This window comes from Genypterus blacodes, unplaced genomic scaffold (genome assembly GCF_046128005.1).
Source record: "Genypterus blacodes isolate CSIRO-AG114 ecotype Tasmania unplaced genomic scaffold, CSIRO-AGI_Gbla_v1 ptg000040l_1, whole genome shotgun sequence".
NCBI classification, from domain to species: Eukaryota; Metazoa; Chordata; class Actinopteri; order Ophidiiformes; family Ophidiidae; genus Genypterus; species Genypterus blacodes.
This window is the reverse complement of record NW_027466853.1, coordinates 2,644,641-2,670,145: the sequence shown is the minus strand read 5'-3', so window position 1 is coordinate 2,670,145 and position 25,505 is coordinate 2,644,641. Positions and strand designations below refer to the sequence as shown.

Below are 25,505 nucleotides of genomic sequence, written 5' to 3'. Positions count from 1 at the left end.
TTGACTAGTTACACACTGTATTCTCCTATGTATACATCATTCCTTATATTACTTAAAAAAAAACTAAAAATGCTCAAGAAATCTGGGTAAGCATTTCTGTAATGCAGCACAATGCTGCACTGTTCATTTCATTTCAATGAAAATGTATCTTAGGTTGTATTCAGACCTGGATCTTTGTATCCCCCTAGATCGGTTTGTTTGGGCATGTGTGAACACTGCAATCACACTCAGGTCCAGACCAAATCAACCACCTAGTGAGATTGGTCTAGCTTGCTATCGCACCATGGAGCAGTTTTTTTGCAGTGAGAATGCCACTGACTTAACAAAACAATGTAACTCACTTGCTGTACTGAATATGCTGATAATGCTAAGGCTTGTCAATACTTTTATATCTAACCAAGCTCACCTGATGCGTCTTCAGAAGAGACATCTGTGGACATGTTGGTGTATGCTCCTATCAGAGTACTTCTTTTCCTGAGGAGGGGGTTTGAAGCAGTGTGTCTTCTGTTTAGAAGAGTCAACACATTGTTACGGAATCATAGCCTTGATGCTCGCTCAAAATTCATGTTTTGTCGATGTACCTAACATTGGTAAAACAACGACACAAATGCATGCAAAGCAATTATTCAGAGGTTACTGATGCTCCATTTACCATTGTGTTTGTGATTTTGTCCAGACAAAGGTAAGAGGTTACTTCCTGTCAATTCTGATTAATCACAAAACAGTTTCCAAGAACATGTTGTTACACATCCCTAAATGTAACAGTGTGAACACAGATTTAATCAAAGATTGTTAACATTATTCCCCAAATTGGAACAGAGCAAATGAACCACAGCTCTGAATACAGATGAATGTCTTAGACACATAACCAACTGAGTTTAAAACCAGAATAACAGCTGGAAAAAGAAGAACATGCACGTTTCTATTTGTAGCTTTACACCATACTTGTCTTTTTCAATGACAAGCATAGTTAGCAATTATTCCCAGTTATGTCCCGTCATGCGTGGTTAAGGCACAGATTATTATCTGAATCCATAAGTGTCACGCTCTATCTGCGGCTGAGTGCTCCAACCAAACCCCAGAAATTATAATGAGCCATGGTTTCTTCATGACTTTAAACTTAGTACATTCCTGTCCCTCTTTTAAGACTCCCCTCTTTTGTTACTGTAAGAAAGATCAGCAATTTTCACCTTGTAATGGAAATGGTAGACACATTATTCGTAATCAATTCAAAGCCATTGGAGAGCTTAATTTAACCCTTTCATAAACCTGTCAATGATAAAGACAAATGGGCAACTTGAGTTGAAAACCAACAAGCAGACTACAAAGCAAATTTTTCTCTTAAAAAAATGACCCAGAGAAAATTTGTATCTTCACAGTAAAGAAAGTCCTCCACAAACACCAACGGCCAGTGTGCTCTGGCCAATTGTTGTCGTCTCCTTGAATGTATAATACTTCACACGATGATCATAGTGTTCAGATGATCAGTGTTATTCCCTAATAACACTGTAGGATTAGAGCCGCAGGATTAGAGCTGAAGGGCCTTGGTGTAATTGTCACCCTGGCCACAGTGGCCTGGCATGCATGGACATGACCACTTGCCTCTCAGCCCTGGAGTTGTGTTGGGTTTTTTTTCTCTTACCACACATGTGGAGCTTCTTCTAATTATAACTTTGCATCCCCTTTTCGTCTTACCTGCCTTTTCTCCCCTAGCTTCTCCTTCACTTGCTTCCTATCCCTCTCACTGCCCACGCTGACCCCTTTTCATCCGGTCGTCTCCTCTCCTACCCACTCTCCCTGAGGGCACCCATGTTCTCTCAAGGCCCTGATAATAATTACAAGTGATCAGGATGGTGATTCTTTTTCAGGGATTTTGCAATAATTCCGTCTATTTAACACATGAATGTGTTCAGTGCTGGCAGAGGAGCATGTTGCTACCAAAACTGAAATTGGATCTGTTGAAACAGAGACCGTTGCCATGGAAAAATGAAGTAACACGGCTTCCTGCAGCTGCCATGCATTAATGAATAGGTTGGGTTTTTTTGGGAGAGAAAAAAAGCAAATGAGAGAAACATGAGAAAAAGACATGCTGTAAAAAAAAAAGGTTAAGTGATAGAAAAGGGGTAAGAGAGGGAGAAGGAAAAAATGGGTAGTAAGTAAGGTTAAAGCAGTAGTTGAGAAGAAAGGAGATAGAGAGGAGGCTTGTGTGTGTAATGTTTGGTGTGGTGTAGAGTGAGCTAGCCAGATGGTTTTCATGAACAGGGTCTGACCCCTGTCTGGGGTGCCTGCCTTCTACAGGCACATTACTTCATCCTGTTAGCCCTGCAGTCCCCCACTCTCCTCACTCCATCGCCTGTCTTTGTCCGAACACAAATTTGTTAAATGATTTGAAATAACATTAGAATTTTGTTACCAATAAAACACCATGTTCCTTTGAAAAGCATCAATCATCAATAGTTAAAACGTATACACCGAGCTGACTAACCTCCTAAGTTAGCTATGATGCCATAAGTTTATAGATATACATTCTATAAACCGTTGCACAGTAATTTCCTTCGGGATAATAAACTTTCATTTTATCTTTTCTTATCTTATCTTATCTTATTCAACTTTAGCTTCTACCTAACTTCTAAGTCACTGTTTCTCCATCTCCTTATGATTACATTTTATCTTTGCTAATGTGTGCACACATGCGCGTGTGGCCAGAATCATCTGCTGCTGTGCCAAACACACTGATAGCACATAGCCTGCCATGTCTCAAAATGGTAGAGCAGGCATCTAGAAATTGTAAGGTTCCTGGCTCTTCCTAGATAGCCTGTCAAAGTGTTGTTGAGCAAGACGCTGAAGCTCTAACCTTTCCTGATGTGAGAGAATGGGTGAACTTACCATATCAGTTCTCTCAGATTTGTTGCCTTCTTCCAACTGCTGTTTTCAGATCACTCCACACATGTTCAATGGGATTTAGATCTGGACTCATTGCTGGCCACTCTAGAACATTCCTACTCCTTTGACCAATTCCCGGGTGATTTTTGATGTGTGTTGTAGGTCATTGTTCTGCTGTAGGACCCATGACCTTCAACGGACATGCGTCGCTTGCAAGTGACATCATCCACCTATCCGTGGCCAGTTACCAGTCTCGGCACCCGGACGCTTTCATTGCGATGTCTGGGGACTTCAATCACGTCTCTCTGGCAGCGACACTGCCCGTGTTCAAGCACTTCTCTGTAATGCATCTATTAGAAATATCCATATTCCTAGCTTCACACATCTGGAGCAGCTAACCCAAGAGAGCTGGGCAGATAATGTACCATAAGTGGTCAAGTAAAAGGTGACCTAACATGACGTATCATAATGTTATTGCTAAGAAACTTTCATAAGAACAAGAGCATCCAGAATCCAGAGCATCAATGTAGTCAAAACAACAGATAATTGTATATACTGTACATTATTATTGTTATAGATTTTTGTAGTTTTGACATATAACCGCATTTCTGTTTAACGATAGAAATGGACTCTACCGCTCTAAAATAGAACGTTGTGTCTACAATATGGAATACTACTGTCACATCTGAGGGATATGCCATGTAGTAACACAAATATAAGCAGAGTATTTGATACCCTAAAATATCTATATCAATTTCTTAAACACTGTATCAGCCAGGCTGTATTTGAATCGGCTCATTTACCTTGAAGGTAACGGACGCTTTGGTGCAGTAGAAACCTATGGACACTATGGGGTCTGTACTGTCCAACCAGAGACAACAAAATACTGGACCTGCTGTATGCCAATGTTAAGGAGGCATACAGCTCCGTGGCCCTTTCTCCACTGGGAAGGTCTGATCATAACCTGATCCACCAGCAGTCCCTGTACAAGCCTCTCATCCAGCGGCAGCCTGTGACTACAAGGAAGGTGAGGAGATGGTCACAGGAGGCTGATGAGACTCTGCAGGGTTGGTTTGAGGTTACCAACTGGGACGTGCTCTGTGACTTGCATGGAGAGGACATTGATGATCTCACGGACTGTGTAACAGGGTACATCAACTTCTGTGTAGACAGTATTGTTCCCACAAAGACTGTACGCTGCTTCCCCAACAACAAACCTTGGGTGACCAGAGACATCATGGCCCTCTTCAATGAGAAGAAGAGAGCCTTCCGTGTTGTTGATAGAGAGGAGATGAAGCGAGTCCAGAGGCTGCTGAAGGAGAAGATCCAATAGGGCAAGGACACCCACAGGAGAGGGCTGGAGCGAAAGCTTCAGCAAAACAACCTGAGGGAGGTGTGGAGCGGCATGAGGACCATCACTGGCTACAAGAAGCCAGACAGCAGGAGCGGACCAGGACTGGGCCAACGAGTTAAACCTGTTCTCCAATAGATTTGACGAGAGGCCCATTGCCCACTCCTCCAGCTCTTCAGCCATCGACCCCCCCACCACCACCACCACACACTGCACACCCATCTTCACAGCAGAGCAGGTCAGGAAAAAGCTGTGCAGACTCCGCCCAGGTAAGGCTGCAGGTCCCGACAGCATCAGCCCAAGGGCCCTGAAAGCATGCGCTGCCCAGCTGTGTGAAGTCCTACAGTACATCTTCAACTTGAGCCTCAGTTTAGAGAAGGTCTCGGTGCTGTGGAAGACATCCTGCATGGTACCAGTCCCGAAGAAGTCACGTCCCAGCACCCTCAATGACTTCAGACCGATGGCGCTGACGTCCCACCTGATGAAGTCCTTGGAGAGACTGGTCCTGTCACTCCTTTGGCCCTTGGTCAAACCGTCACTGGACCCTCTCCAGTTTGGCTATCGGCCGAAACTGGGAGTAGAGGACGCCGTCCTTCCTGCTTTACCGTGCCTATGCCCATCTGGACACAGCTGGCAGCACTGTGAGAGTCATGTTCTTTGACTTTTCCAGTGCATTCAACACCGTCCGGCCTGCCCTGCTCAGGAGTAAACTGTCGACGATGCAGGTAGACTCTCCCCTGGTTTCCTGAATAGTTGAATATCTGACTGGTCGGCCACAGTTTGTCAGACTGCAGGGATGTGTGTCTGACACTGTGGTGTGCAATACTGGTGCTCCGCAGGGTACGGTCCTATCACCATTCCTGTTCACCCTGTGCACCTCCGACTTCCAATTCTGCCACCTGCAGAAGTTCTCAGACGACTCTGCAATAGTGGGCTGTATCACCCGAGGGGAAGGATTGGGAGTACAAGGGCGTCGTGGACTCCATTGTAGAGTGGTGTGAGCTGAATCACCTGCAGCTCAACACTCAAAACGAAGGAGCTGGTGGTGGACCTCCGCAAGAAGAAGTTACCCCCCACACCTGTGGCCATCAATGGGGTAACTGTGGACTCAGTGTAGGTATACAAATACCTGGGAGTCCATTTGGACAACAAGCTGAACTGGTCTAAGAACGCTGAGGCAGTGTACAAGAAGGGACAGAGTCGACTCTACTTCCTGAGAAGGCTCCGGTCCTTCAATGTATGTAACACCATGCTGAGGATGTTTTACCAGTCTGTGGTTGCCAGTGCCATCTTCTTCGCAGTGGTGTGTTGGGGTAGTAGGGCGAGGTCAGCAGACGCCAACAGGATCAATAAGATCGTCGGGAAGGCTGGCTCCATACCGGGGGTTGAACTTGATTCGTTGGAGCTGGTGTTGGAGAGGAGAATGCTGCGCATTAATAATATATCTACCTCAGGTCGGGGAGGGACAGTGGGGACATAGGGATCTGAGCCCCCCCCCCCCCCCCCCCCCCCCCCCCAATATATCATATATACACACGTGTATGCTGTAGTTATATAAATTACTCAAACCCCCCAGCCAGATGCACATTTTGCACTTTGTACCCTTGTCCTCATTATGTATTTGTACTGTCATGTTCTGTTACCCGATTGTATGTACTTCGTACCACTTATTGTGTGTACTTAATATGTTGTACTTATTATCTGCATGCATTCTTGCACGTTTTCTATATTGCACTAGTTTTGGTGATTTCTCGTTCTAGTTTCATTCTCAGCAAAACCTAAGAAACACACACAGTATGTGTTTTTATTTCACAATTTTCTGGAAGGAATTGTGTGTTATTTCACAGAAAAGGGTGACAATATTTCTCACCATGACTGTTTAACAATCATTTCTACACTCTCTCACTGCTTAGCCCATTTCAGAACTATTATTGAAGGGACGTCCATGTGAGATGGGGGTGGGTGCAGCCGCATTCCTAAAGCCACTGTTGGATCAATAAACGCATCGATCAAAATCGCAACTAAACCACCACGCTAACACAAACAATCAGCCCAGCAGAAACAAACAAAGCCTTCATGTCACCTAAGGCGTTTATTTTTGCAGATTTCCACCTCGGCCAGGGAGACCTCGGTTGCTTGTCAGCTTCTGTAAGCAGTGTTAGGAGAGGAATGCAGGGCCACAGGGATGGCGGGTTGCCTAGCTGTGCTGCTGTGCCAGGCCACGAGCTTATTGCTTGCGGTGGCATGTGGGTGAGACCTAGCCTATCTGTTGTCATGAGGGATCACGCTCAAATGCCTTTCTCATAGACATCAGGGAGCAGAGCCGATTTTGGAGCTTGTAGCAAGAATGTAATGTGTGTATACTGATTCACCACAAAAAACATCTGCCCGGTATCATCCTCAGATACACACATTAATCATGTTCATTTACAGGGAGACAGTATTTACACTATTACACCCACTGTAGCAAATGTGGTTTTGGACAGAGCTTAAAACACCGGAGGATAAGCAGAGAGATAAGGGGCAGAGGGTTAACAGTGGGTGGGATATCTAGAGAGGGAGATTGGATTGGAACCGGGGGTTGCACTGTGGACCTTCTGTTCATTTAACTGGCCACTTAGGAAAGACAAAGTGTCCTGTTCAGTGCAGGCACAGGAAGATTACATTTGGAGTGGTATCAGGTTCATAAAAACAAAAGGATGTGTTTTCTGTTTTGCTGCCGATCCCTCCACTGAGATTTCTCTGCTCCAGAGTTGCAAATGTTTTCACCGGGGATGCTGGGAGGTTGTTTCTAATTTCCTCTCTATCTCTGGGTGATTTCCTGTGCCGTGGCTCACTGATTGTGTGTGTGTGTGTGTGTGTGTGTGTGCGTGTGTGTGTGTGTGTGTGTGTGTGTGTGTGTGTGTGTGTGTGTGTGTGTGTGTGTCTAAAAAGATGTCCTCTAAACATTTGTAGGAATAGTTGTCACTAATTCCATAACATGATTGAACCTGCATATGTGTGGACTATGTAACAACATATTCTGTGTTGGTTTCAGAGATGATGTTGGGTTAAAGCATTTATGCTGGACTTAGTCCTGTACAGAGCCAGGGCCTGTATGTTTTTCCTCCTTGGAGTGATAGGAAAACAGTAAACTCAACAGGAGATTTGACCACTGAACCACAGGAACAATGTCACACATGCTTTGCATTGCCTGTGTTGAAGTCAGATGACTGGCAGTGATTATGTTGTTGCTTTCACAATGATGGTTCTCCAATTGCTCTTATCAAAGCTGTGAAAATGTATATTTCATGAAAAGTAGGCAGTCCACAGACACTGTTTCTTCATTAGTTGATGAGGTAGCACAGCCTAAATATAAATTCAGATTTTAAAAACCCTTGTTCACTTGTTGAAGAATACCAGACCATTCACTGCAGTATGTTCATGTCAGAAGCATTGAGCTTAAAAGAAAGGCCATGTGTGAGAATATGATATGGTACTGTAAGCTCAATTCTCTCTTCACAGTAGTAAGGCTGTCCTCCATCTAACTTGTTGCTCTGTCATTTGCTGGCAAGGTCCTGTAGATCCTAAGAGCCTCCTGTGGTTATATTGGCCATTTCCACATTGCCCAAGCCTTTTAAACCTAAGTGTGTTTGGACCTGAGCTTCCTTTTTATTAGAACCTGCTATGCTGGAACCAGATAAACCATCTTCAAGACTCAAGGGAGAGACCCTGCACCGACAGATCGCACCACATTTTTTAACAGAAGGGGGACGAAATAAGGGGCTATTTCTGGAGATTTGAAACAGGGATTCTCAACATTATCTTGATTGAGCTCGGAAGAGATCAGGAATACAAACAAGCAAGTCAAAACCTTGGGACAAAAAATGGAACAATCCCTGATTGAGAGCTCTTTAATGCAACAGTGATGAGAAGCAAGAAAGAAATGTTGGCATTTGGTAGTATTTAATTACTCCTGACAAGAATTGCTAGCTTTTTGATCCAGCATCCAGAATGAGTTAGTCCTGAGTGATTTTAGTAGATCAAAGTGTAAGACTTCTTCATGTACAGACCCTCACAACTATAAGCTTCAGCTACTAAACAGCCAGACTGTCAATCAGAAATCGCTGTTACTCTTAACTCTTTACTCTTTTTGTACTTTTAAGTGTTTGTTGAGAATATAAACTCTGGAACAAAATGCCAGTTCTTAAAGAATGGTCAGTTTGTGTGTGTGTGTGTGTGTGTGTGTGTGTGTGTGTGTGTGTGTGTGTGTGTGTGTGTGTGTGTGTGTTAATTCAGGTGCCCTGGCTACAGGCCAGAAAGCATTATTGTTTTGATAAAAAATTGTTTTTAACTCAGCAGGGTCAAAAATGTGTGTTTTCTGTTCATGACTAATGACTACATTTACAACAGGAATGTGATCTGTGACTTTCAAGACATGCATCTTTGTGCCTTTGTAAATGTGTAGGGATTACATCAGAGTCTGTTTTCACAGTGTGAGCCTGGCACATGCAGTCTCATGAGCTCCTCCATCGGCTTCAGTCTTCTATTTTTTTTTTTGCAATTTGTTTTTATTGAAGCAAACATTGGACAGGACATTGCGCATACAGTTGTAGGATATTTTGGAGATCATTTTTTATTTAGAAAGAAGGGAAAGAGGAGAGATAGAGAGAAGGAAGGAAGGTTGTATTATCACTACTATTGTTGTTAAACTTTATACATAGACCCTGAGGTGGAGTACAAGTAGATTGGAATTGCAATGATGTCTTCTATTTTTTTTAATGGAGTCAAGTCTTTCTAGTGTTTTAAAGTATTTTAATAGTGTACCGTGATACCCCCAAGCCCTGAATACACACACAGAAACACGCACACAGTCCCTCAGTATTTGTTCTGTCATTAGAGGGAGCAGGTAACCGTTCCAGGCAGTTCCAGGTTGTACTTGTTGACAGTTAAATCCATTTTTTATGTTGAAGGATTTAGTTTCACTTTGACAGGACATGATGTCATTTGACAAAAGGAAAGAAGAATCCAGATCCTTTCCAGTTTTGTTACAGTTTTATTCCACATTTTGCTGAACCCCACAGAAGCTGTGTAATAGATATTCCACACTTCAATTACACTTCTAGGTTTCACGTTTACGTCAATATTCTTGGCCTTGGTCTATTTTTAAATTCATTTCAGTATTTTTCTTTTGCTGCACTTGGAAACGCTGCCTTTCCAGGGGTTCACCCTAACAGAACTAACATTCCACTATCCTGTTATGGATACAAATATGATTGAGTGTGCTGAGCCATGGGGGGGGGGGGGGGGGGGGGGGGGTGAATGTGAAGGTCTACCTGTAGGACTTTGTAAATGCTTACAAGGCAACATGCAGTCTCACAGTCTGGTACAACACAAACCCGGCCTGCTTTAGGGACACTGTCACACAGGCTAACTACTTCCACTGCTGTGTTTATTGGCCTGTAACTGAGCTGTTTAAAATACCAAACATGACACTGCACAACCTCATCTGAACTCTTACACCTGAAATACACTCTTTCCACCTTAGTCATGGTCAAAGACTTGAACAGCCTTGGCAGTGTGAGGGACAAAGGGCATAGATGGGGGATGAGAGAGGGATGTGGAGTTGATGCTCTCACTGGTTTTGGCATTGGTCAAAGCAGTGATGCAGTTGGACATTCTGACCTCAGACCATTTCTCTCTTCAGATCTGTCAGTACAGATCAGCACAAAGCCACACATTATGCTGTTTACACCCGACCACAAACACAGGATTTGAAAGGAGAGTGTTCCAGTGCTGGGCTCCAGAAGAATGAAGTGAAGGTGCTCTATGGACAGGGACAGGAAAATGTCCATGGCACTCCTCTTCAGGATAAAATGCCCTCTCTATATCATGCCTTCATAAATACCAATAAAATAATAATAAAAAAAATACTTCAAAGCGATTTGGCATCTTTTGCCTTCCTCTGTGTTTCACAGGTGGAGAATTTCTTTAAAATGAGTCACTCGACTAGAGTGATTGAGACAGTTCATTGAGTTCATCCAAAATGAAAAGAATAAATAATCTATATACAGATACATCACGTTATATATCATACCATATGTCATATATCATATATCATATCGTATATCATATTATCATATATCATCATATCATATCATAGCATATAAAAACACTAAGACGAATTAAAACAAGATTATCCAAAATGTAGGAAGACTACCTTCCAAACACTCCTTATGCTATATATCTCTCTTTCTTTGTATATGTATGTATGTGTGTGTGTGTACCACAGCTCACATTGTGTGTGTCGAACATTGTATGATAAAATGTTTTAGTGATTGAAGTTTGAATGTTGGTTCAGTAGAAAAAACTATTTGTGACAAAATCAAGACGTCCAGCAGGAGACCATTAGCCTCAAAGAGCCAAGTGTGTCTGGCTGTTTTACAGCTTATCTTTGCAGAGATCTGCAGCACGACAGGCAGTGCCAAAGAATTTATCGGACACCTACCATGTATAAGGCCCTAAGCCTTATGTGTCAGTGTGTGAAAGTGTTCTGATTTCAAAGAGCACTTTGAATAGTAATACAAAGAGGAAACAAGGTGAGATCTTTGTGTAACCATATCGTTCACTTTTATTCTTTCTCTCTGTCCCTCTCTTGCTTCCCCCCTCTTTCTTCCCTCTCATTCCCATAGCTTTACAATGGCACAAATGCAAATGAGTGGTTTGGTGTGTGTATGTTGTTTTGTTACTGCACACTGAAAATGTAATCCCTATTTGTGCTTACATGTAAGTCATTAACCTAAGCTGCTCAATACACTCTTTCAGTACAGTTGTGCCTATGTCTGCAGAATAGTTTTACACACTCCACTGCACAAGATGGGTTTGTCACACAAACACATAACCTGTCTGGCAGCACCTGCTGGCTGCCCTTTGGACCCCGTACTCCTCTTTCTTTCTGTTACCTGCTAAAAAGACCAAACACCATTAAAGCTCAGACAGGTTTAACACCGCTCATACCCTTACTGACTCCTGACTCCTGGGTGCTGACCTGCAAGCCAGTAAAACCAGAGTCTTCAAAGATTTTGCCTGTAGTTGGAATTTGACTATGATTTGAAATTGGCATTTAAATGGGCCCAACAAAAAGAAGTAAATATTTATGTCAAATCCCTGTAGTAATGTGCCTGTCAGTAAGCACACACACACATCACTTGATACACTATACTCTCAACAGTTAATGTATAAACAAACATTATTTTTTACAATAAACACAAGAGAGTCTGAAATAAAACGATGTAATGGGGAAAATATGAGTTGACCACTGGGTCAAAGAGAAATACAGCAAAGGAAAGGAGTCTTTCTATTTTAAATTAAGGAAAAGGTTATTAGGCATGCACAGACTTTTCCAGCAACACCCAGCATGACATTTGTTCAAGATCTGTGAGGTTCTTTCCAATGCAACCTAAGTTTCTGATGCTGGTGCTGAGTAATATCCCTTGAGCTGCCTTTCTCCTTCCCTGCTTACTTCAAATGATTTAGAGAGATTAAGGCAGGCTGTTGGTCAGTGATCAAGTGAAACCTGGCGTACCATGAATGCTATCTTAGCATTTGTCTCTATCCAAGCGACAGAAATCCCACCACTACGTATATTAAATCAGTGTTCTAACACTATAATTCCCATTTTTGTCTTCTCTCTTTAGTTGGAGCTACAGTCATGCTGTGTGTTCCTGCCTAATGACAGCCTTCCCTCCCCGAGCACCATCATCTGTGGAGATATTCCAGGCACTGTCCGCAGCTGGTACCACAATCAGGCCTCCATGCCCGGGACTCTGGTAGTGTGCCTTCCCCAGATCACTGTCCTCAGTGCTGTGCACAAGTACATGGAGCCACTGCAGGAACTCCCCTTCGTCGTCTCCAGGCCCATCCTAGAGGAGGGTAGGCTGTCAGATTCATCCAACACATTTAAAATTTAGAGCTACATTAAAATGACACCCTAACCTAAATTCAAACTGAAGGATTTGCTGTCAAAAGGTTGATTTAAATTTGGAATTTGGAATGAGAATGCAATGAAAAGTGGACAGTTCAGGTTATCACAAGTTCAACTGTGGTTCTTGGACACACAGTATCATTTTTGTACATTTAAACTATTATTTTCAATTTACAACAAATAGAACTAAGACATAATATAAGTAATAGCTGCAGAAGAGTTAGATGTTGCATGTGTTGTGCACACCGGGCGGGGCTGACCTTTTCAACACTCAGACCCTCATCGAGTGTTTTCTCTTTAGAAGATGAATAGAGGACGCCCACATTTTTTTCTTTCAGCTCTCTAATGACATCAGCATTGGGCATTACAGATTTCATGCACAGAGGAGAGAAAGAAAGACAGCAAAAACACTGACATCAGCAGCCTTGTCTATGTTGCTGTTAAAATTAACAACCCATGCTTTTAGTAATTCATTCCTACTCTCTGAAACTCTCTTCATCTCTCATGTTTAATGCACTGGATCAAAGAATGCAGCTTACGGTGCGGGAGAAATGTGCTCTCCTTGGCCTTGTGCTTGTTAACAAATCCTTCCACCCATCTTCTCACACAGCCCTACTAGGTTTGAACTAAATCTAAATCAATTCATGTAACTTTGGGCTCTTGTTTTGTAATTCACACTCATGTTCTAGTGTCTTCTGAAGGGTTCATAACTATCATTTGTGGGGCCTAATCCCGCGTGATTGACTATTTTAAAGTGATGGGCTCGCTCTTAAATTTTCTATTCAAAGTATCTGTATTGGTTTTGGTTTCAATCACAATTGATTGAGCCAATCTCCCCGTTGCAACTTCTACCTTATCTTTCTTTTGACTTTTTCCTCCCTTTGTTGCACTCCTTCTCTTCACTCGCTCTACCATCAGGTGATGTCTTCCCATGGACGGTGAGCTTCAATCAGTTCAGTGTGTACACTCTCCTGGGGCAGCAGCGAAGCCTGAGCCTGTTGGAACCTATGGGCTGCACCACCACACTGGCTGTCACATCCCATATGCTGCCCAGTCCGGGGCCAGGCTGTTCAGCGGGAGGGCACTCCTTTGTAGTCTGCCTCCATGTGGATCTGCAGCCAGTCCAAGTCAAATGCTCTAACCCTCAGGTCAGTAAAACAGTCCTCACTAATAAGTAGTCATCAGAATTTGATGTTATTTATACAAATAATGGCAGTTTTTGATCCCCAAATACACTTTTCAGAAGTATGACCCCACAAATCCTGCCAGGCCAACACTGGTCCATTGCAGATCCTCCCAGCCCCACTGTCATCCTCTGCTAATCTAGATTGATTCTCATGCCTAACCTGTCCTAAACTCTGACCTTGTATGATTTGATTTGATTCTGACGAATGTGGTGCCCTGTTGGTTAGGATCACATCTAGAGGTCTGTTTGATGAAGAGTATGGAATTGCACAACTCATCATCCATGCATCAGTGTTTTGTTGAGGGCATGAAAAAATTTGGACAGATTGCAAAGGGAACATGTTTGTCTCCTGGGTTGGGCTTTGTGTTGTTTTTCATCAGACTGTTTCCAATCCTGTAATTGCAGCTCCATGTACAATTACACATGTTTGGCAGTTGAATTAGCTGTATTGAATTAAGTTCCTCTGTAAACACTTAATTGGGGCGACCTTTTGAGTGGTCAAATTGCTAAACGTCTCCGACCACAATGACGGGCCATGGCGATATTGAATGCAATTGGTACCAGAAATGAATGAAAGGCCGTAATCTGTTAGTGATGAAAGCTTCCCCAGAGATGAGGGGAGGCATGCCTTTATTGGGGATAAAAAACTTTTCTTTCTTCTCCTTTGTTCTCTCTTTCCACTGGAGTGTCTGTGTCTGGCAAAGCCACCGAGACTTATTGCGCTTATATGATGAGTCATTATTAGTTTTGGAGCCAATCGAATTCTGTTCTGTTCTGTTCTCTTTTTTCTCTTCTCTTTTTTCTCTTCTCTTCTCTTCTCTTCTCTTCTCTTCTCTTCTGTGCATTTCTCTTCTCTTCTCTGCTTTTCTCTTTTTTCCCATTTCAATTCTTTCCATCCGGTCACTTCCACTCTATCTTACCCTCCTCTATGTAAGTTTCTGACTTGAAGGGGATTATGAGCTAATACCAATTCAAGCTGTGCAGCAGCTCTTTAAGAAGTGGTGCCAGAGTACCCCCACCCCTTCAGAACTAAAGAGACCTCACACTATTAAGTCCTCTTTTTGATTAGCGCTGCCATTTGAGGAAATGTATATGGGGATGTCAGAGAGCTTGCTTCGTAAATGAGTACCAACAACACTTGGATCAGGTGACTCTGACGTGGAGAGTTGGATGGCTTGAAAGAGGAGGGAAGCAGGATGGTGTGAGGTTGAGTTGGTCAACAAAACTGCATGGAAGATTTCAGGCAGTAAATTATTACCACACATATTTTGAGACATTTAATACATTCATTTGAAATAAACAAACCATCCCAAACAGATTGGCCTCCAGCAGCATGTCTCAGTGTGTCAGTAGACCAGATGTTCCACGGTATGGATGGCTTAGTGGCTCAAAGGGAGATCATTTTAGCAAAGGACTGTTTATATTCTCACATAACGTTCTACATTGTAGGTGTTACCTAGTGCACACCTTCATATTTGTTATTTGTTGATTTTTGTTTAGACACAATTTTGAATGGATTTCTATGTCTTTTGTTAATTCAGATCAAGTGAAATTATCAAGGTGAGGTCTGTGAAAGAAAGGGCTGTGTTTAAAAAAAGCACAAACACCGGTGCAACTGCAACATGTGGTTGTTTTCTAGACCTTGGAATGCATCAATCAGTTTGGTATTTTTGTGCCAGTCCAGAACAAACATTGTGAGAGGAGGCACAAACAAACATTGCTTCCTGCTGAAACATTGCGCTATAATTGAGCATGACAGAAGTTATTAGGCCTGGTTTCTGTGTAATGACACTAACTTCATGATGTTGTGATCATCAGCTAAATACTTGGATTGCACAAGTTGTAATAATGTTAGAATATAGAATAACGTTGCTCAAACACTCCGAAAGAGACATTCAGATTTTGAATGCAGCTGTGGCTGATGTCACTCAAACAGCCTGTACTAAACCAAAGAATAAGGCTCTTACAAGGACTCTGTAATCTGCTTCTTCAGCCTGGGTGAATGCTTTCAGATTCAGCTCCATTATCTTCTTTTGAAAAGCGAAGAAAGCACAAGTCTCAACCCTAACCTGGGGAAAATGTTCAAATCATTTACAAGCTGCTCCCTGACCTCAGTGGAACTCAGTCATGTTAACATTGTTATGACAGTGAAACTTCAATTGATGCAATCATAAACACAGTTAAAGGGTTTAATTTGCACAGCAGTAACATGATTGATCAATGATGTCATCATTAGGACATTTAGATGTGATTTTATTGATTATTAGAATAGAATAGAATCTTTATTGGGTCGAATCACACATGCAAACATGGCAATCTTGTCTTGCGTGCCCCTCTTACACACACACATGCTTTTTACAGAGGGGTCAGTGCAGGGCAGCCATGATGATGCGCCCGTGGAGCAGTGTTGGGGGTTTAGTGCCTTGCTCAAGGGCACCTCGGCAGGGCCCTGGAGGCAAACTGGCAACTCAGCGGGAGGCAGTGGCTCAGTGGGTAGAGCTTCCGCTTTGGAACCGGAGGGTCGCTGGTTCGAGCCCCTGCCGAGGTGCCCCTGAGCAAGGCACTGAACCCTCAATTGCTCCCCCCTCTGCGAAGGGTGGTAATGTAATGTAATGTAAGTCGCTTTGGATAAAAGCGTCTGCCAAATGATCGTAATGTAATGAAATGTAATGTAACTCTCCAGCTGCCAGTCCACTTTCTTGGTCCATACATGACTCGAACCGGCGACCCTTCGGTTCCCAAGCTGAGTCCCTAAGAACTGAGCTACTGCAACCCCCTACTACCTATCACTATGACCTATTACTATTTCTATTATTACCTATTACTGACAACCATAAGGTGAAATGTCACTTTGGAACTGGACAAGTCAAGCACACACACATGTATGCACACACTTGCTGGTAAATACTGGTTGCACTATGCAGTCCTCTTTTTTGTTGGGGTTTCAACAGAGATAATGCAGTGGCTGTCATAATTGTGGAACAGGCTTGTCACTTCCTGTTTACATGTCAGATTCAAGTTGTCCACAAAATGTGTATTTCACCTTTATCAATCTGTGAGTGATTAATATGCATGAAAGAAGGATAGGTTTGTAAGTTGCACTCCTTGCTTACACACACACACACACACACACACACACACACACACACACAGAGAAATAGCTGTATCAGGATGCCACATACTGTATACTCAACAGCATGTCAGTTTTGTGAAGTTTCTATATAAATTGTGCTCAGATGAAGGCACGCAAACACACACCATCTGCATGCGCTCCCATCTTTCATCTGTGTGCTTTTATGAATGACTGGAAACGTCTGTTCAGACTCCAGTTCATGCTGCTGGAGCTGAGGAGACCTCCTGATCTCCAGATGACAGGTCTTTGGAGAACCCAGCCTTCCAAATGTTCTACTCACTTCCCAAACTCATGAGCTGTGCAGTGTGGGCTTCTGTGTGTACTTGTATTCACGAGAGTTCATGTGTGTGTGAGTGTGTGTGTGTGTGTGTGTGTGTGTGTGTGTGTGTGTGTGTGTGTGTGTGAGTGTGAGTGTGTGTGTGTGTGTGTGTGTGAGTGTGTGTGTGTGTGTGTGTGTGTGTGTGTGTTGGTGGGTGGGTGGGTGGGTGGGGGGGGGGGGGAGAAATGACACAAGCAGAGTAAATGAAAGAGAAAACAATGGTGACACAGAAAAGAGTGAGTGTTAAACTGTATTGTTGTGTATTGTCAAATTCTAATATTTTTGGCTTGAAGCTGCTGATAGCCAATATCTTTTGCTAGAAGTTTATATTTTTATTTGACCACTGCCATGCCAAAACACACTGAAGGAAGTATTGAGGATAGAGTAGAATTGTAATTAAAAGGCCATTTTCATTCCTATGTCATGGACGATCAAAATACTTAACCCACCCAAATCCAGACACGGCAGCTCATGGAGCAACTATGTCTTGTTTTCACTAAACTATGTCATTCGTCATCATTCTTTCCTTGACCTTTTTTGTGTCTTTTACTCACCCCATCTTCTCTCCAACATTCCTCACTCTTCGTCCACATCTGCTGCTGAATGCAGTAGGTTGTTGTCCTTGGTTGGACTTCCAGGGCCCCGACCCTCAGGGAGGGGAGCGTGAAGCTGTGCTTCTCCTGCCGGCAGTGCAGGTTGGTTAGGTATGGCAGACAGCTGTTGGCCCTGTCCCTGGACGGCTGCTGGATCAGCCTTAGCAGCTCTTCCTGGACATGTTTGAAATGGCCCAGCTGTAATGTATTGTGCTGCTACTCATTTGATTTATGCTTATTTATGGAAGGCCTCTCTGTAATGTGTGCGCTAACAGGCGTGCATGTGCAAGTGAGAGTGAAAGCAATGTTTGGAGTCGTGAAAGCTGTGCATCTCTGTGCACCTTTACTTCTGACCCCTCTGAGGAGGGGGGTGGTCTTGGCTTCAGGAGGAAGGTAACTCAAATCCAGAAATTAGATCACTCAGAAAGAGTGATGTTTTTACTCTCTCTCTCTCTCTCTCTCTCTCTCTCTCTGTTCAGCACACTGTGAATGCATGAATAGCTGAAAGCAAATTCACATCACATTCCTCTGCTCTACCCTCAAGTTTTCCACTCTTGTTTTTGGCTTTGTTGTTGTTTAAATCTAAGGCCTCTTTTCATGTGAACACAGGATAAATAGTCTAGAACACTTGACACAGAGCCTTCAGTTTTTCCTAACTGTGGTGAGCTTTTCAGGGGAAATTGATGACATAACTTAAGTTTCCTCTGTGGATGTTTCTGTGATAGTTGTGTTGTTATGGATAACAAATGTGTACATTGTAAAGTGTGTGAGCAGGCTGTTCCTTTCAATAGACAGAAGTAATCATGAGCATATACGATCTGAATGCACATTTACTCACACACATACATACAGGAACACAGATTGAGTTTTGGGACACGATCCCCGCCTGCTTGACAAGTACAAAGTCCAAAAGCATGTTTAGTTGGACAGAGAATGAAATGGGAATGGATAGTGGTCCATTTCTGTCTAATATTTCCTTCTTCTCTTTCCCTCTCCCTCAACTTTAACTCGGTTTAGTGTCACATAACTACAAAGCTGCCAAGCAAAATCATGGTAATTGCCTCAGAAGTCAGAACTACATGAGAACTCTCCAGTGCAGCTGTTTGAGTCAGACCTTTACAAAAATACATTTGAATCTGGTTTCGAATATTTAAACTACTTGTTGCCTACAAGGTTGATCTTTTCAGGCACTGGGTTGGCACAGTCACTGTCCCAGTTGTTTCACATTCTGAAAGTGTATTCAGCTGTGTTGCTTTGGACAGTTTGTTGTGCGTTATAGGATGTGGCTAGCGATCACTTTGTGTATGAAGCACACGCTCACATAACACTGACATCAAAATGACACATTGTAGTTCTCCCTTATCCTTAGCTTATATTGCATTGCGATTCATTCAAAGCACACATGATAAGCCCCTTTGTTCTTGTTGCCTTTCTCTCATCTGTATCTCTCCCTCTCCAGGTTCAGCTGTTGTATGAGCTCCTCCTCAGTTGGAGTTCTACATGGGCTCGTCTCCACAGGCACGGCATCCTGCGTCAGACCTCCATGATCCCAGAACCCCCTGCTGGTGCAGCTCCTTCCTCCCCAGTGCGCAGCAGTGCAGACACCGCCCCACCGGACGCCAGCACCTGCAGCCCCTCCGCTGATTTCGGCTCTCCTACAGAGGTCACTTTCACTCACACCCTCACACTCACAAGTGAATGAAGCTTTTCCCTTCTTCCTTTATCATTCATTGGCTATGGGTATATGTAGCCAAAGCAGTTGAGACAGTCTGGGATGAGACCCATCTTTTACATCCTGCCAACGCCCTCCTATAAGCCCACCATTTTTATAATCCAAGATGCTGAGTCATAGCTATGACACATCCTGCTCAAGCCTTTATTGTGTACATTCCTGTAGCTGATTTATGATTTAAAAAAAAAAAATACTGCTTTGTATATTGTTTTGAGTAGTTGAGTCAGTACTAACATGTCTCAAAATTCTGTTTTGTGTGGGAAACATTTTGGATCCTGGAAAGATCACATCAGAGCTGCAGAGTATTTCATATATTGTTTTTCTCACCCAGATATTTCTCAGAGTGTGTGAGCCCTGTCTGATTCCTGTTAGAGTGGCTTGATTGAGTATAAACATGCTTCTTAATTTGGAGAAAACAATAACGGGTATTTACATATTTTGCTCAGATAAAAATTGAAAATTGAAATGCTGCGTGCATGCAGGACCCACGACACACGCACGACATATACACTCTGAGCTTTTGGGGCAACAACAAATGTGTGTTATTGTTCTTCTCATCCCAGGGTGATGTTTATTTCTCCTGTCTGGCACCGTCGCAGCAACAAAAGCTAACGAGTCTCCATAATGGACTGGTGCCCTGTGTGCAGTTATGTGTTCACATGAGGTGGAAATACAAGATTCAATTGTGCATGTTAGCATACATATCATGCTGTATGACTACCAGGGCTCTGTCAGCAACGTTCGGCCCCTGAGACCTCAATGTCACCTTGACAGCAGATGCAAAAAAATCTATCTGTGAAAGACGATGTAGTCAAGATATTGTAAGACTTGAATCTGTCATCGTTCATCAGCATCTGCATATTATTGTGTGTGTTCTTGCATCATTTGTGGCCTTGTAGAAGTGGCAGCAATTCTGTGTGGCAGTCAAGGCCTTAAGGTGTAGTGCATCTATAGCAAGGCCACAGAGGCCCCTGACAACCCACTTGTCACTGTTTATCTAAGTACAAACACTGGTAGAAGTGTTTAGTCCTCCAGGAGGCTCAGCCATTGAGCAAGAATGTAGGAGCTGTTTTGATAAGCCTTAGCAGCAGTGGCAGCAGTCTCCTTAACTACCCAATACCCCAATCCTCCCTCACCCACCAGCACTTTCCCACCCCCCTGTCTGCTCCTTCCCTCCCCCCTCCCTCTGTTGTATTGAAGCATTTTTCTGTGAAATCTTTAATGTAGAAAATCTCTACCTTTTGATTTGATTTACTGACACACACACAACAGTCCACTGCTCTGGGCTCTTGCAGATAAAACTAATCTGATGTAAAGGAAGTGACGTATGACCAGAACTTGTTTGTAATAATTACAAAAACTCTGCAGTTAGCTTGAGCTGCAATCAATTACTGCACAGAGTGATGGTTGGGAGAGCAGAACCCAAGAGGACACAAACTGTTGATGTTGGCCTTGGACAATTTCTGACATCATTCCTAAAGCCCCTTTTCATACATAGATCATGGCATAGTGCTAGGTTCATCTTCAGGCTGGTAAGGCAACAGTATGGATGCCAACCACCAAAACAATCTACGGAAGAATCACGGTGGAGGAGGTGTCTTTGTTCTCATAATGTATTTAACGTTCAACTCCAGACTAATGTTAGCTTGTGATCTAATTCAACCAGAGATCCGCATTAAAAACATTCAGTACATTAAATGAGCGCTGGAGCTCGTATACAACAGTATGGCATACTGTTCCAGACATCTGCCCATCGTTTTCCTGCTCAATGCGGACTGAGACGAAACTAACAACAACAGCTCCACATTATCTGCCAACCTGTTAACGATTCAAATACATCATCAGTGCAGTCTTGTTATTGGTTGGCTTCCTCCACATGAAGGCATCTTTGGCCAGAGGGGCATATAATTGAAGTATTCACTTTTACTTTGTGTTTTTATCTGCAATCCTCCTTTATCCATCATGCCTACTTCCATTTGACTTCTTTCTTCCTTGTTCTCTCTCCTTTTTACTCTCCTGCATTCTGCCTGAAACTGTGGCCCAATCCTTGAGCCAAAGTTTGAATTATGTCCTAACCTAACGTTGAAGTCTAAATGATGCTGCCTGTCTACCTGCCTACCTGCCTCTGTCTTCTCTGTCATGTCGATTTTATCACTGAACCTTCCCATGATTGTGTCCCATTGTTCACCCACCATCTTTTCCCTCTTTCCTCGATCCATCTACCTGTGTCTAAATGATTCTATCTTTCCACTTTTCTTCTATAATGGATCTTTTCCTCCATCCTTCTTTGATAAGTTCCAGCCTGCTAGTGTCTCCCTATGTTTGGGTCTCTCTGATGAGCAAAGACAAACTCTGCAGAGAAAATAAACCTGGGTTTTCAGGCCGTTTATAGCGCAGAGGCCCAGGAATTAAACTGTATACTTTACAACTTGGCATGTGGAGGTGTGGGAAAATAGCTCCCTTCTGAGTGTGTGTGTGGTGTTTGGGGCCTCATTTGGCAGCCTAGGAACGTGCCAGAGCCCAGCGCTGCCAACACTACACCACCACATCTGTTCCTCAAGGCCTCACCTTGATGAGAGGAGGACGGGGGCATTTTTGGGAGATCTTACATTGATTTGAAAAACAACTGTTACTCATTTTAAACATGATGTATTGTGTAAATGGATTTTAAAAATGGGATCTAAAAATCTTTTCTTCAAATAATTGAATACATTAGTATGCTGTCAACTAAAATTGCTTTCCTCATCAACTTTACAAAACTCATTTGGGTTCAATTCTGAAACAAATCCGGGTGCACCTTCATTTTCTTTTACACTGCAAGATAGAACATTTATCAACGTTTCTCAAATCACATACACCAATATTATTGAAGTAATGCAGGCGCATGTATCCCATGTTTCACTATCAACAGGCACAATTGAACCTAGATCCAAGTACAATGACATGTGCATAATTGTATGATAATGGTGGTAAGCACTGGCTTTGTATTGGGGGGAAAAAAGGCCATCAGCGAACTGTTGGTATATTCCCTCTTATTGTGCCCTGTAGTTGTTAATGAAAAACTCAAACCAACCCCAGTATGTCAACAATCTTTTGTTTTTCCTCCCTCTAAAGTTAGATTGTGGCAGAGTGAATGTGAAGCGACAGTAGCGGCTTTGACTGGAAGGCAGAGTGGTTTGGTGTCCGAAGCTCCAGTGTAACACAGTGGTCTCTGCTTCCCACACTGCCAGCCACTGGCTCCTGTTTCCACAATACATTACAGGGCCCATTCCTACCAACTGGCCAAAACTGTAAACCAAATAGTCTTAACCACACACACACACACACACATGCACACTCACTCTAGCTCACAGTCTGTGCTATGTTTTGACTCCTTCTCAACAATAATTAGTCCCCAAATGGCAGTTCACACTACAATATCTCTCATCGAGACTGACTGAACAGTATTTCTACTGGGCTCATGTTATTCTCTGCCAGTCAACTCCTGTCATTTTAAACACATGCACGCGTTTGCATGCACACATACACACACACACACACACAGATGCGTGGGCACACACACACAGACACACACACACACACACACACACACACACAGACACACACACACACACACACACACACACACAGATGCATGCGCACACACACACAGACACACAGATGCACTCACACACACACACACACACACACACACACACACACACACATGCAGACACCTTTCCTGCTTAGTTCCATGGAAAGACAATACTACCAACCAGATTGACTTCAATACTGTAACAATGATACTTTACAATGATTGTCTCACCCTGCCAAGAACGCAGAGAGACTCCACTCTTTTCCTCTTTGTCCGATTCCAGCAGGAATCTGACAGACAACATGCCCTCTGTATTATCGCTGCTCTCTTTAATTATGTCATTATTTATTTGATGGTGTTTGAATTGAGGTACATTAAAATACAATAAGAGCTTTGACTTTGCTGAGAACTTCTGCCCGTCTCTGAGCACATGCTTCTCATTGTTTTCTTGGGGGTCCTCACATAATGTGGAACCTATTTTTAGATCAACATAATCCTTAATTTATTTATATTTTGTCATCCATTGTTAATGAGCTATGCTGTCAGCCACCCTCAAATACACTATTGAATTAAATTTGCAGATTATCATGGGGTTCTCCTGTCTCCCCCCAGCTGTGGAACAGGGAAAAAGTTTCCTCATCTGGATCCTCTTTCAGAACTGTAATCAGCCCAGCAGCCATGGGGTTTCTAATTGAGATGGTTGATAACCTCCTCACCAACCACAGCCAGGCTCAATAACCATGACACAATCTGTCATTTAGACGCTGAGATGGGAGAAGCTGTGGAAAAAGTGAAAATCCGCTATGCCAGAGCTGTAAAATGGCATATTGTTTGTTTGCAAGCCTTTGGCCTCCTGACTCAGCCATGCAGACACATGTTTCTGCTGCATCCTGCTCCCTTCTCCATGTCAGCCCCCCCACCATCTCTACCCCCGCCTCCACCTCCGGTCCTTTGCTTCCCCTTCTTTCCCTGTCTGCAAGTTGTGTGTGTCCTGGCTTATGTGAGTGAAAGCAGGCCATGTGGGTCCTGGCGGCTTAGTTTGGGGTTAACTGTGACAGCTCCACATAATGGCCCTGTTCGCCCACACTACTCAGCTTTGAGCTTTGAGTTCTGTGCACCAGACATTCAGTTCTTCCACACACCGAAAGCTCTAAAGGTTGTTGTTCCTTTGTTATGACTACACACACAGGGACAAAATGGTCACACACACATACATATAAATTGACACATACATCAAACACATGGTTGGAAACGTGCAACCAAACAAACTCACAAATGCAATAAAATGCAATTGGTGCAAGGAACATTGTTTTATGATTGCTATACATTAGTTAGTGAATGTAATTTCATAATATATTATTGCTTAGTGTGGGCCATTTAAATGGGTGGACATCCATCTATCCATCCATCCATTCTCTATACCTGCTTATCCTTTCAGGGTCACAGGGGTGCTGTAGGGGTTCAGCCTGTATACAGTAGGTCACCAGTCTATTGCAGGGCAAACACACAGAGACAGACGATTCACACTTCCATTCATAACTAAGGACAATTTAGAGTTTTCGATTCACGTAAGCTGCATGTCTTTGGGGATGGGAAGAAACTAGAGCACCCAGAGGAAACACACACAAATATGGGGAACATGCAAACTTCCATGTGTGAACAGAAAAAAGAAAATTGCTGTTATCTCCGTACTGGGGAGAGATCTGAATTGTGTCACATTGAGTCACATCCAACTTTAACAGGTCTTGTTTTGACACCTTAGGGCGACTCAGTGCCAGCTGGAGATGACAGTCCATTTGCTGACGCAGTGACTTTGGAGCAGAAAACCAGCAGCATTGGTGGCACCAATGGGAAGGTCAGCCTGTGGATGCAGTGGATGTTACCTAAGGTCACAGTTAAACTGTTTGCCCCCGACGCTGCAGCCAAAAAAACAGGTACCCAAGCCTTTAGGAGGTGCCATTCATTTATCTTTGTTTGTGTGCACCACATTGCCATAAAGGCCGAAAAGACTCTTTTTTGGACATTTCAACTGTTTCTAAAACATGCTATAACATACACACACAAAATGAAGTCTTCTGACTGTGAAGCTGACATGCATAACATATGGGTGATGTTTTTATGTGTTCTGGCGTGTTTTTCTATTCACATGTGCTAGTGAGCAGTAAATGATAAAAAACACGCTCGTCCATTAAATTGGGATAAAAAATCATTCCAACTTTATGGGCGCCCGTGTATAATGATGATCTTTAAATGACATAAAGGTTTGATCTGTTCCAGCATACATTCTAGTATCAGAGTGCTCCAAACCCCTGCTCTGTTTATCAAACAATCCATCTCATCTGACAAGAACATTACTGGAAGTTTGTACAGTCTCATTTGAAAACCTGTTCAGAGCTGGAGTGGGAAAGGCAGCAGGGGGGAGGGAGGAGGAGGACGAGGGATGGATGAAGAAGACAAATAAATAAATAGGTGATGATTCTCAAGTGAACCGCCTCTTCTCCCCTTTTTTGATTTACCGGGGCGATGACAGGCTAGATTTGCCTTTAATTGGTGGCTGTAATATTTAGCAGCTGCCAGCTTAAAGCTTAAAGCTTAAAGGCTTTAATAGTGGAAAAGGAACGTTTTGGAGGACCTCACATTGATGGTTTGACTTTAAGAGACATCCTTAATAGTCTTGACATTGAATTTGGGCTTAATATGTGCAGGTTGTGGGGCAAACTACCACTGAATTTGATGTATGCACATCAACCATGAGACTGAAAACAATGCAC

At 43.1% G+C, this 25,505-nt stretch overlaps 1 protein-coding gene across 3 annotated transcripts in view; it reads left to right on the top strand.

Annotated features, from left to right (window-relative positions):
- Nucleotides 1-25,505, top strand: part of vps13b (vacuolar protein sorting 13 homolog B) — a 267,108-nt gene that overhangs the window by 123,848 nt on the left and 117,755 nt on the right. For all 3 annotated transcript variants that reach the window (XM_076148413.1, XM_076148410.1, XM_076148411.1), the window contains exons 23-26: nt 11,911-12,145; nt 13,116-13,345; nt 18,888-19,091; nt 24,497-24,668. In XM_076148413.1, coding sequence (XP_076004528.1) covers nt 11,911-12,145; nt 13,116-13,345; nt 18,888-19,091; nt 24,497-24,668 — 841 coding nt within the window. The remainder of the gene's footprint in view (nt 1-11,910; nt 12,146-13,115; nt 13,346-18,887; nt 19,092-24,496; nt 24,669-25,505) is intronic.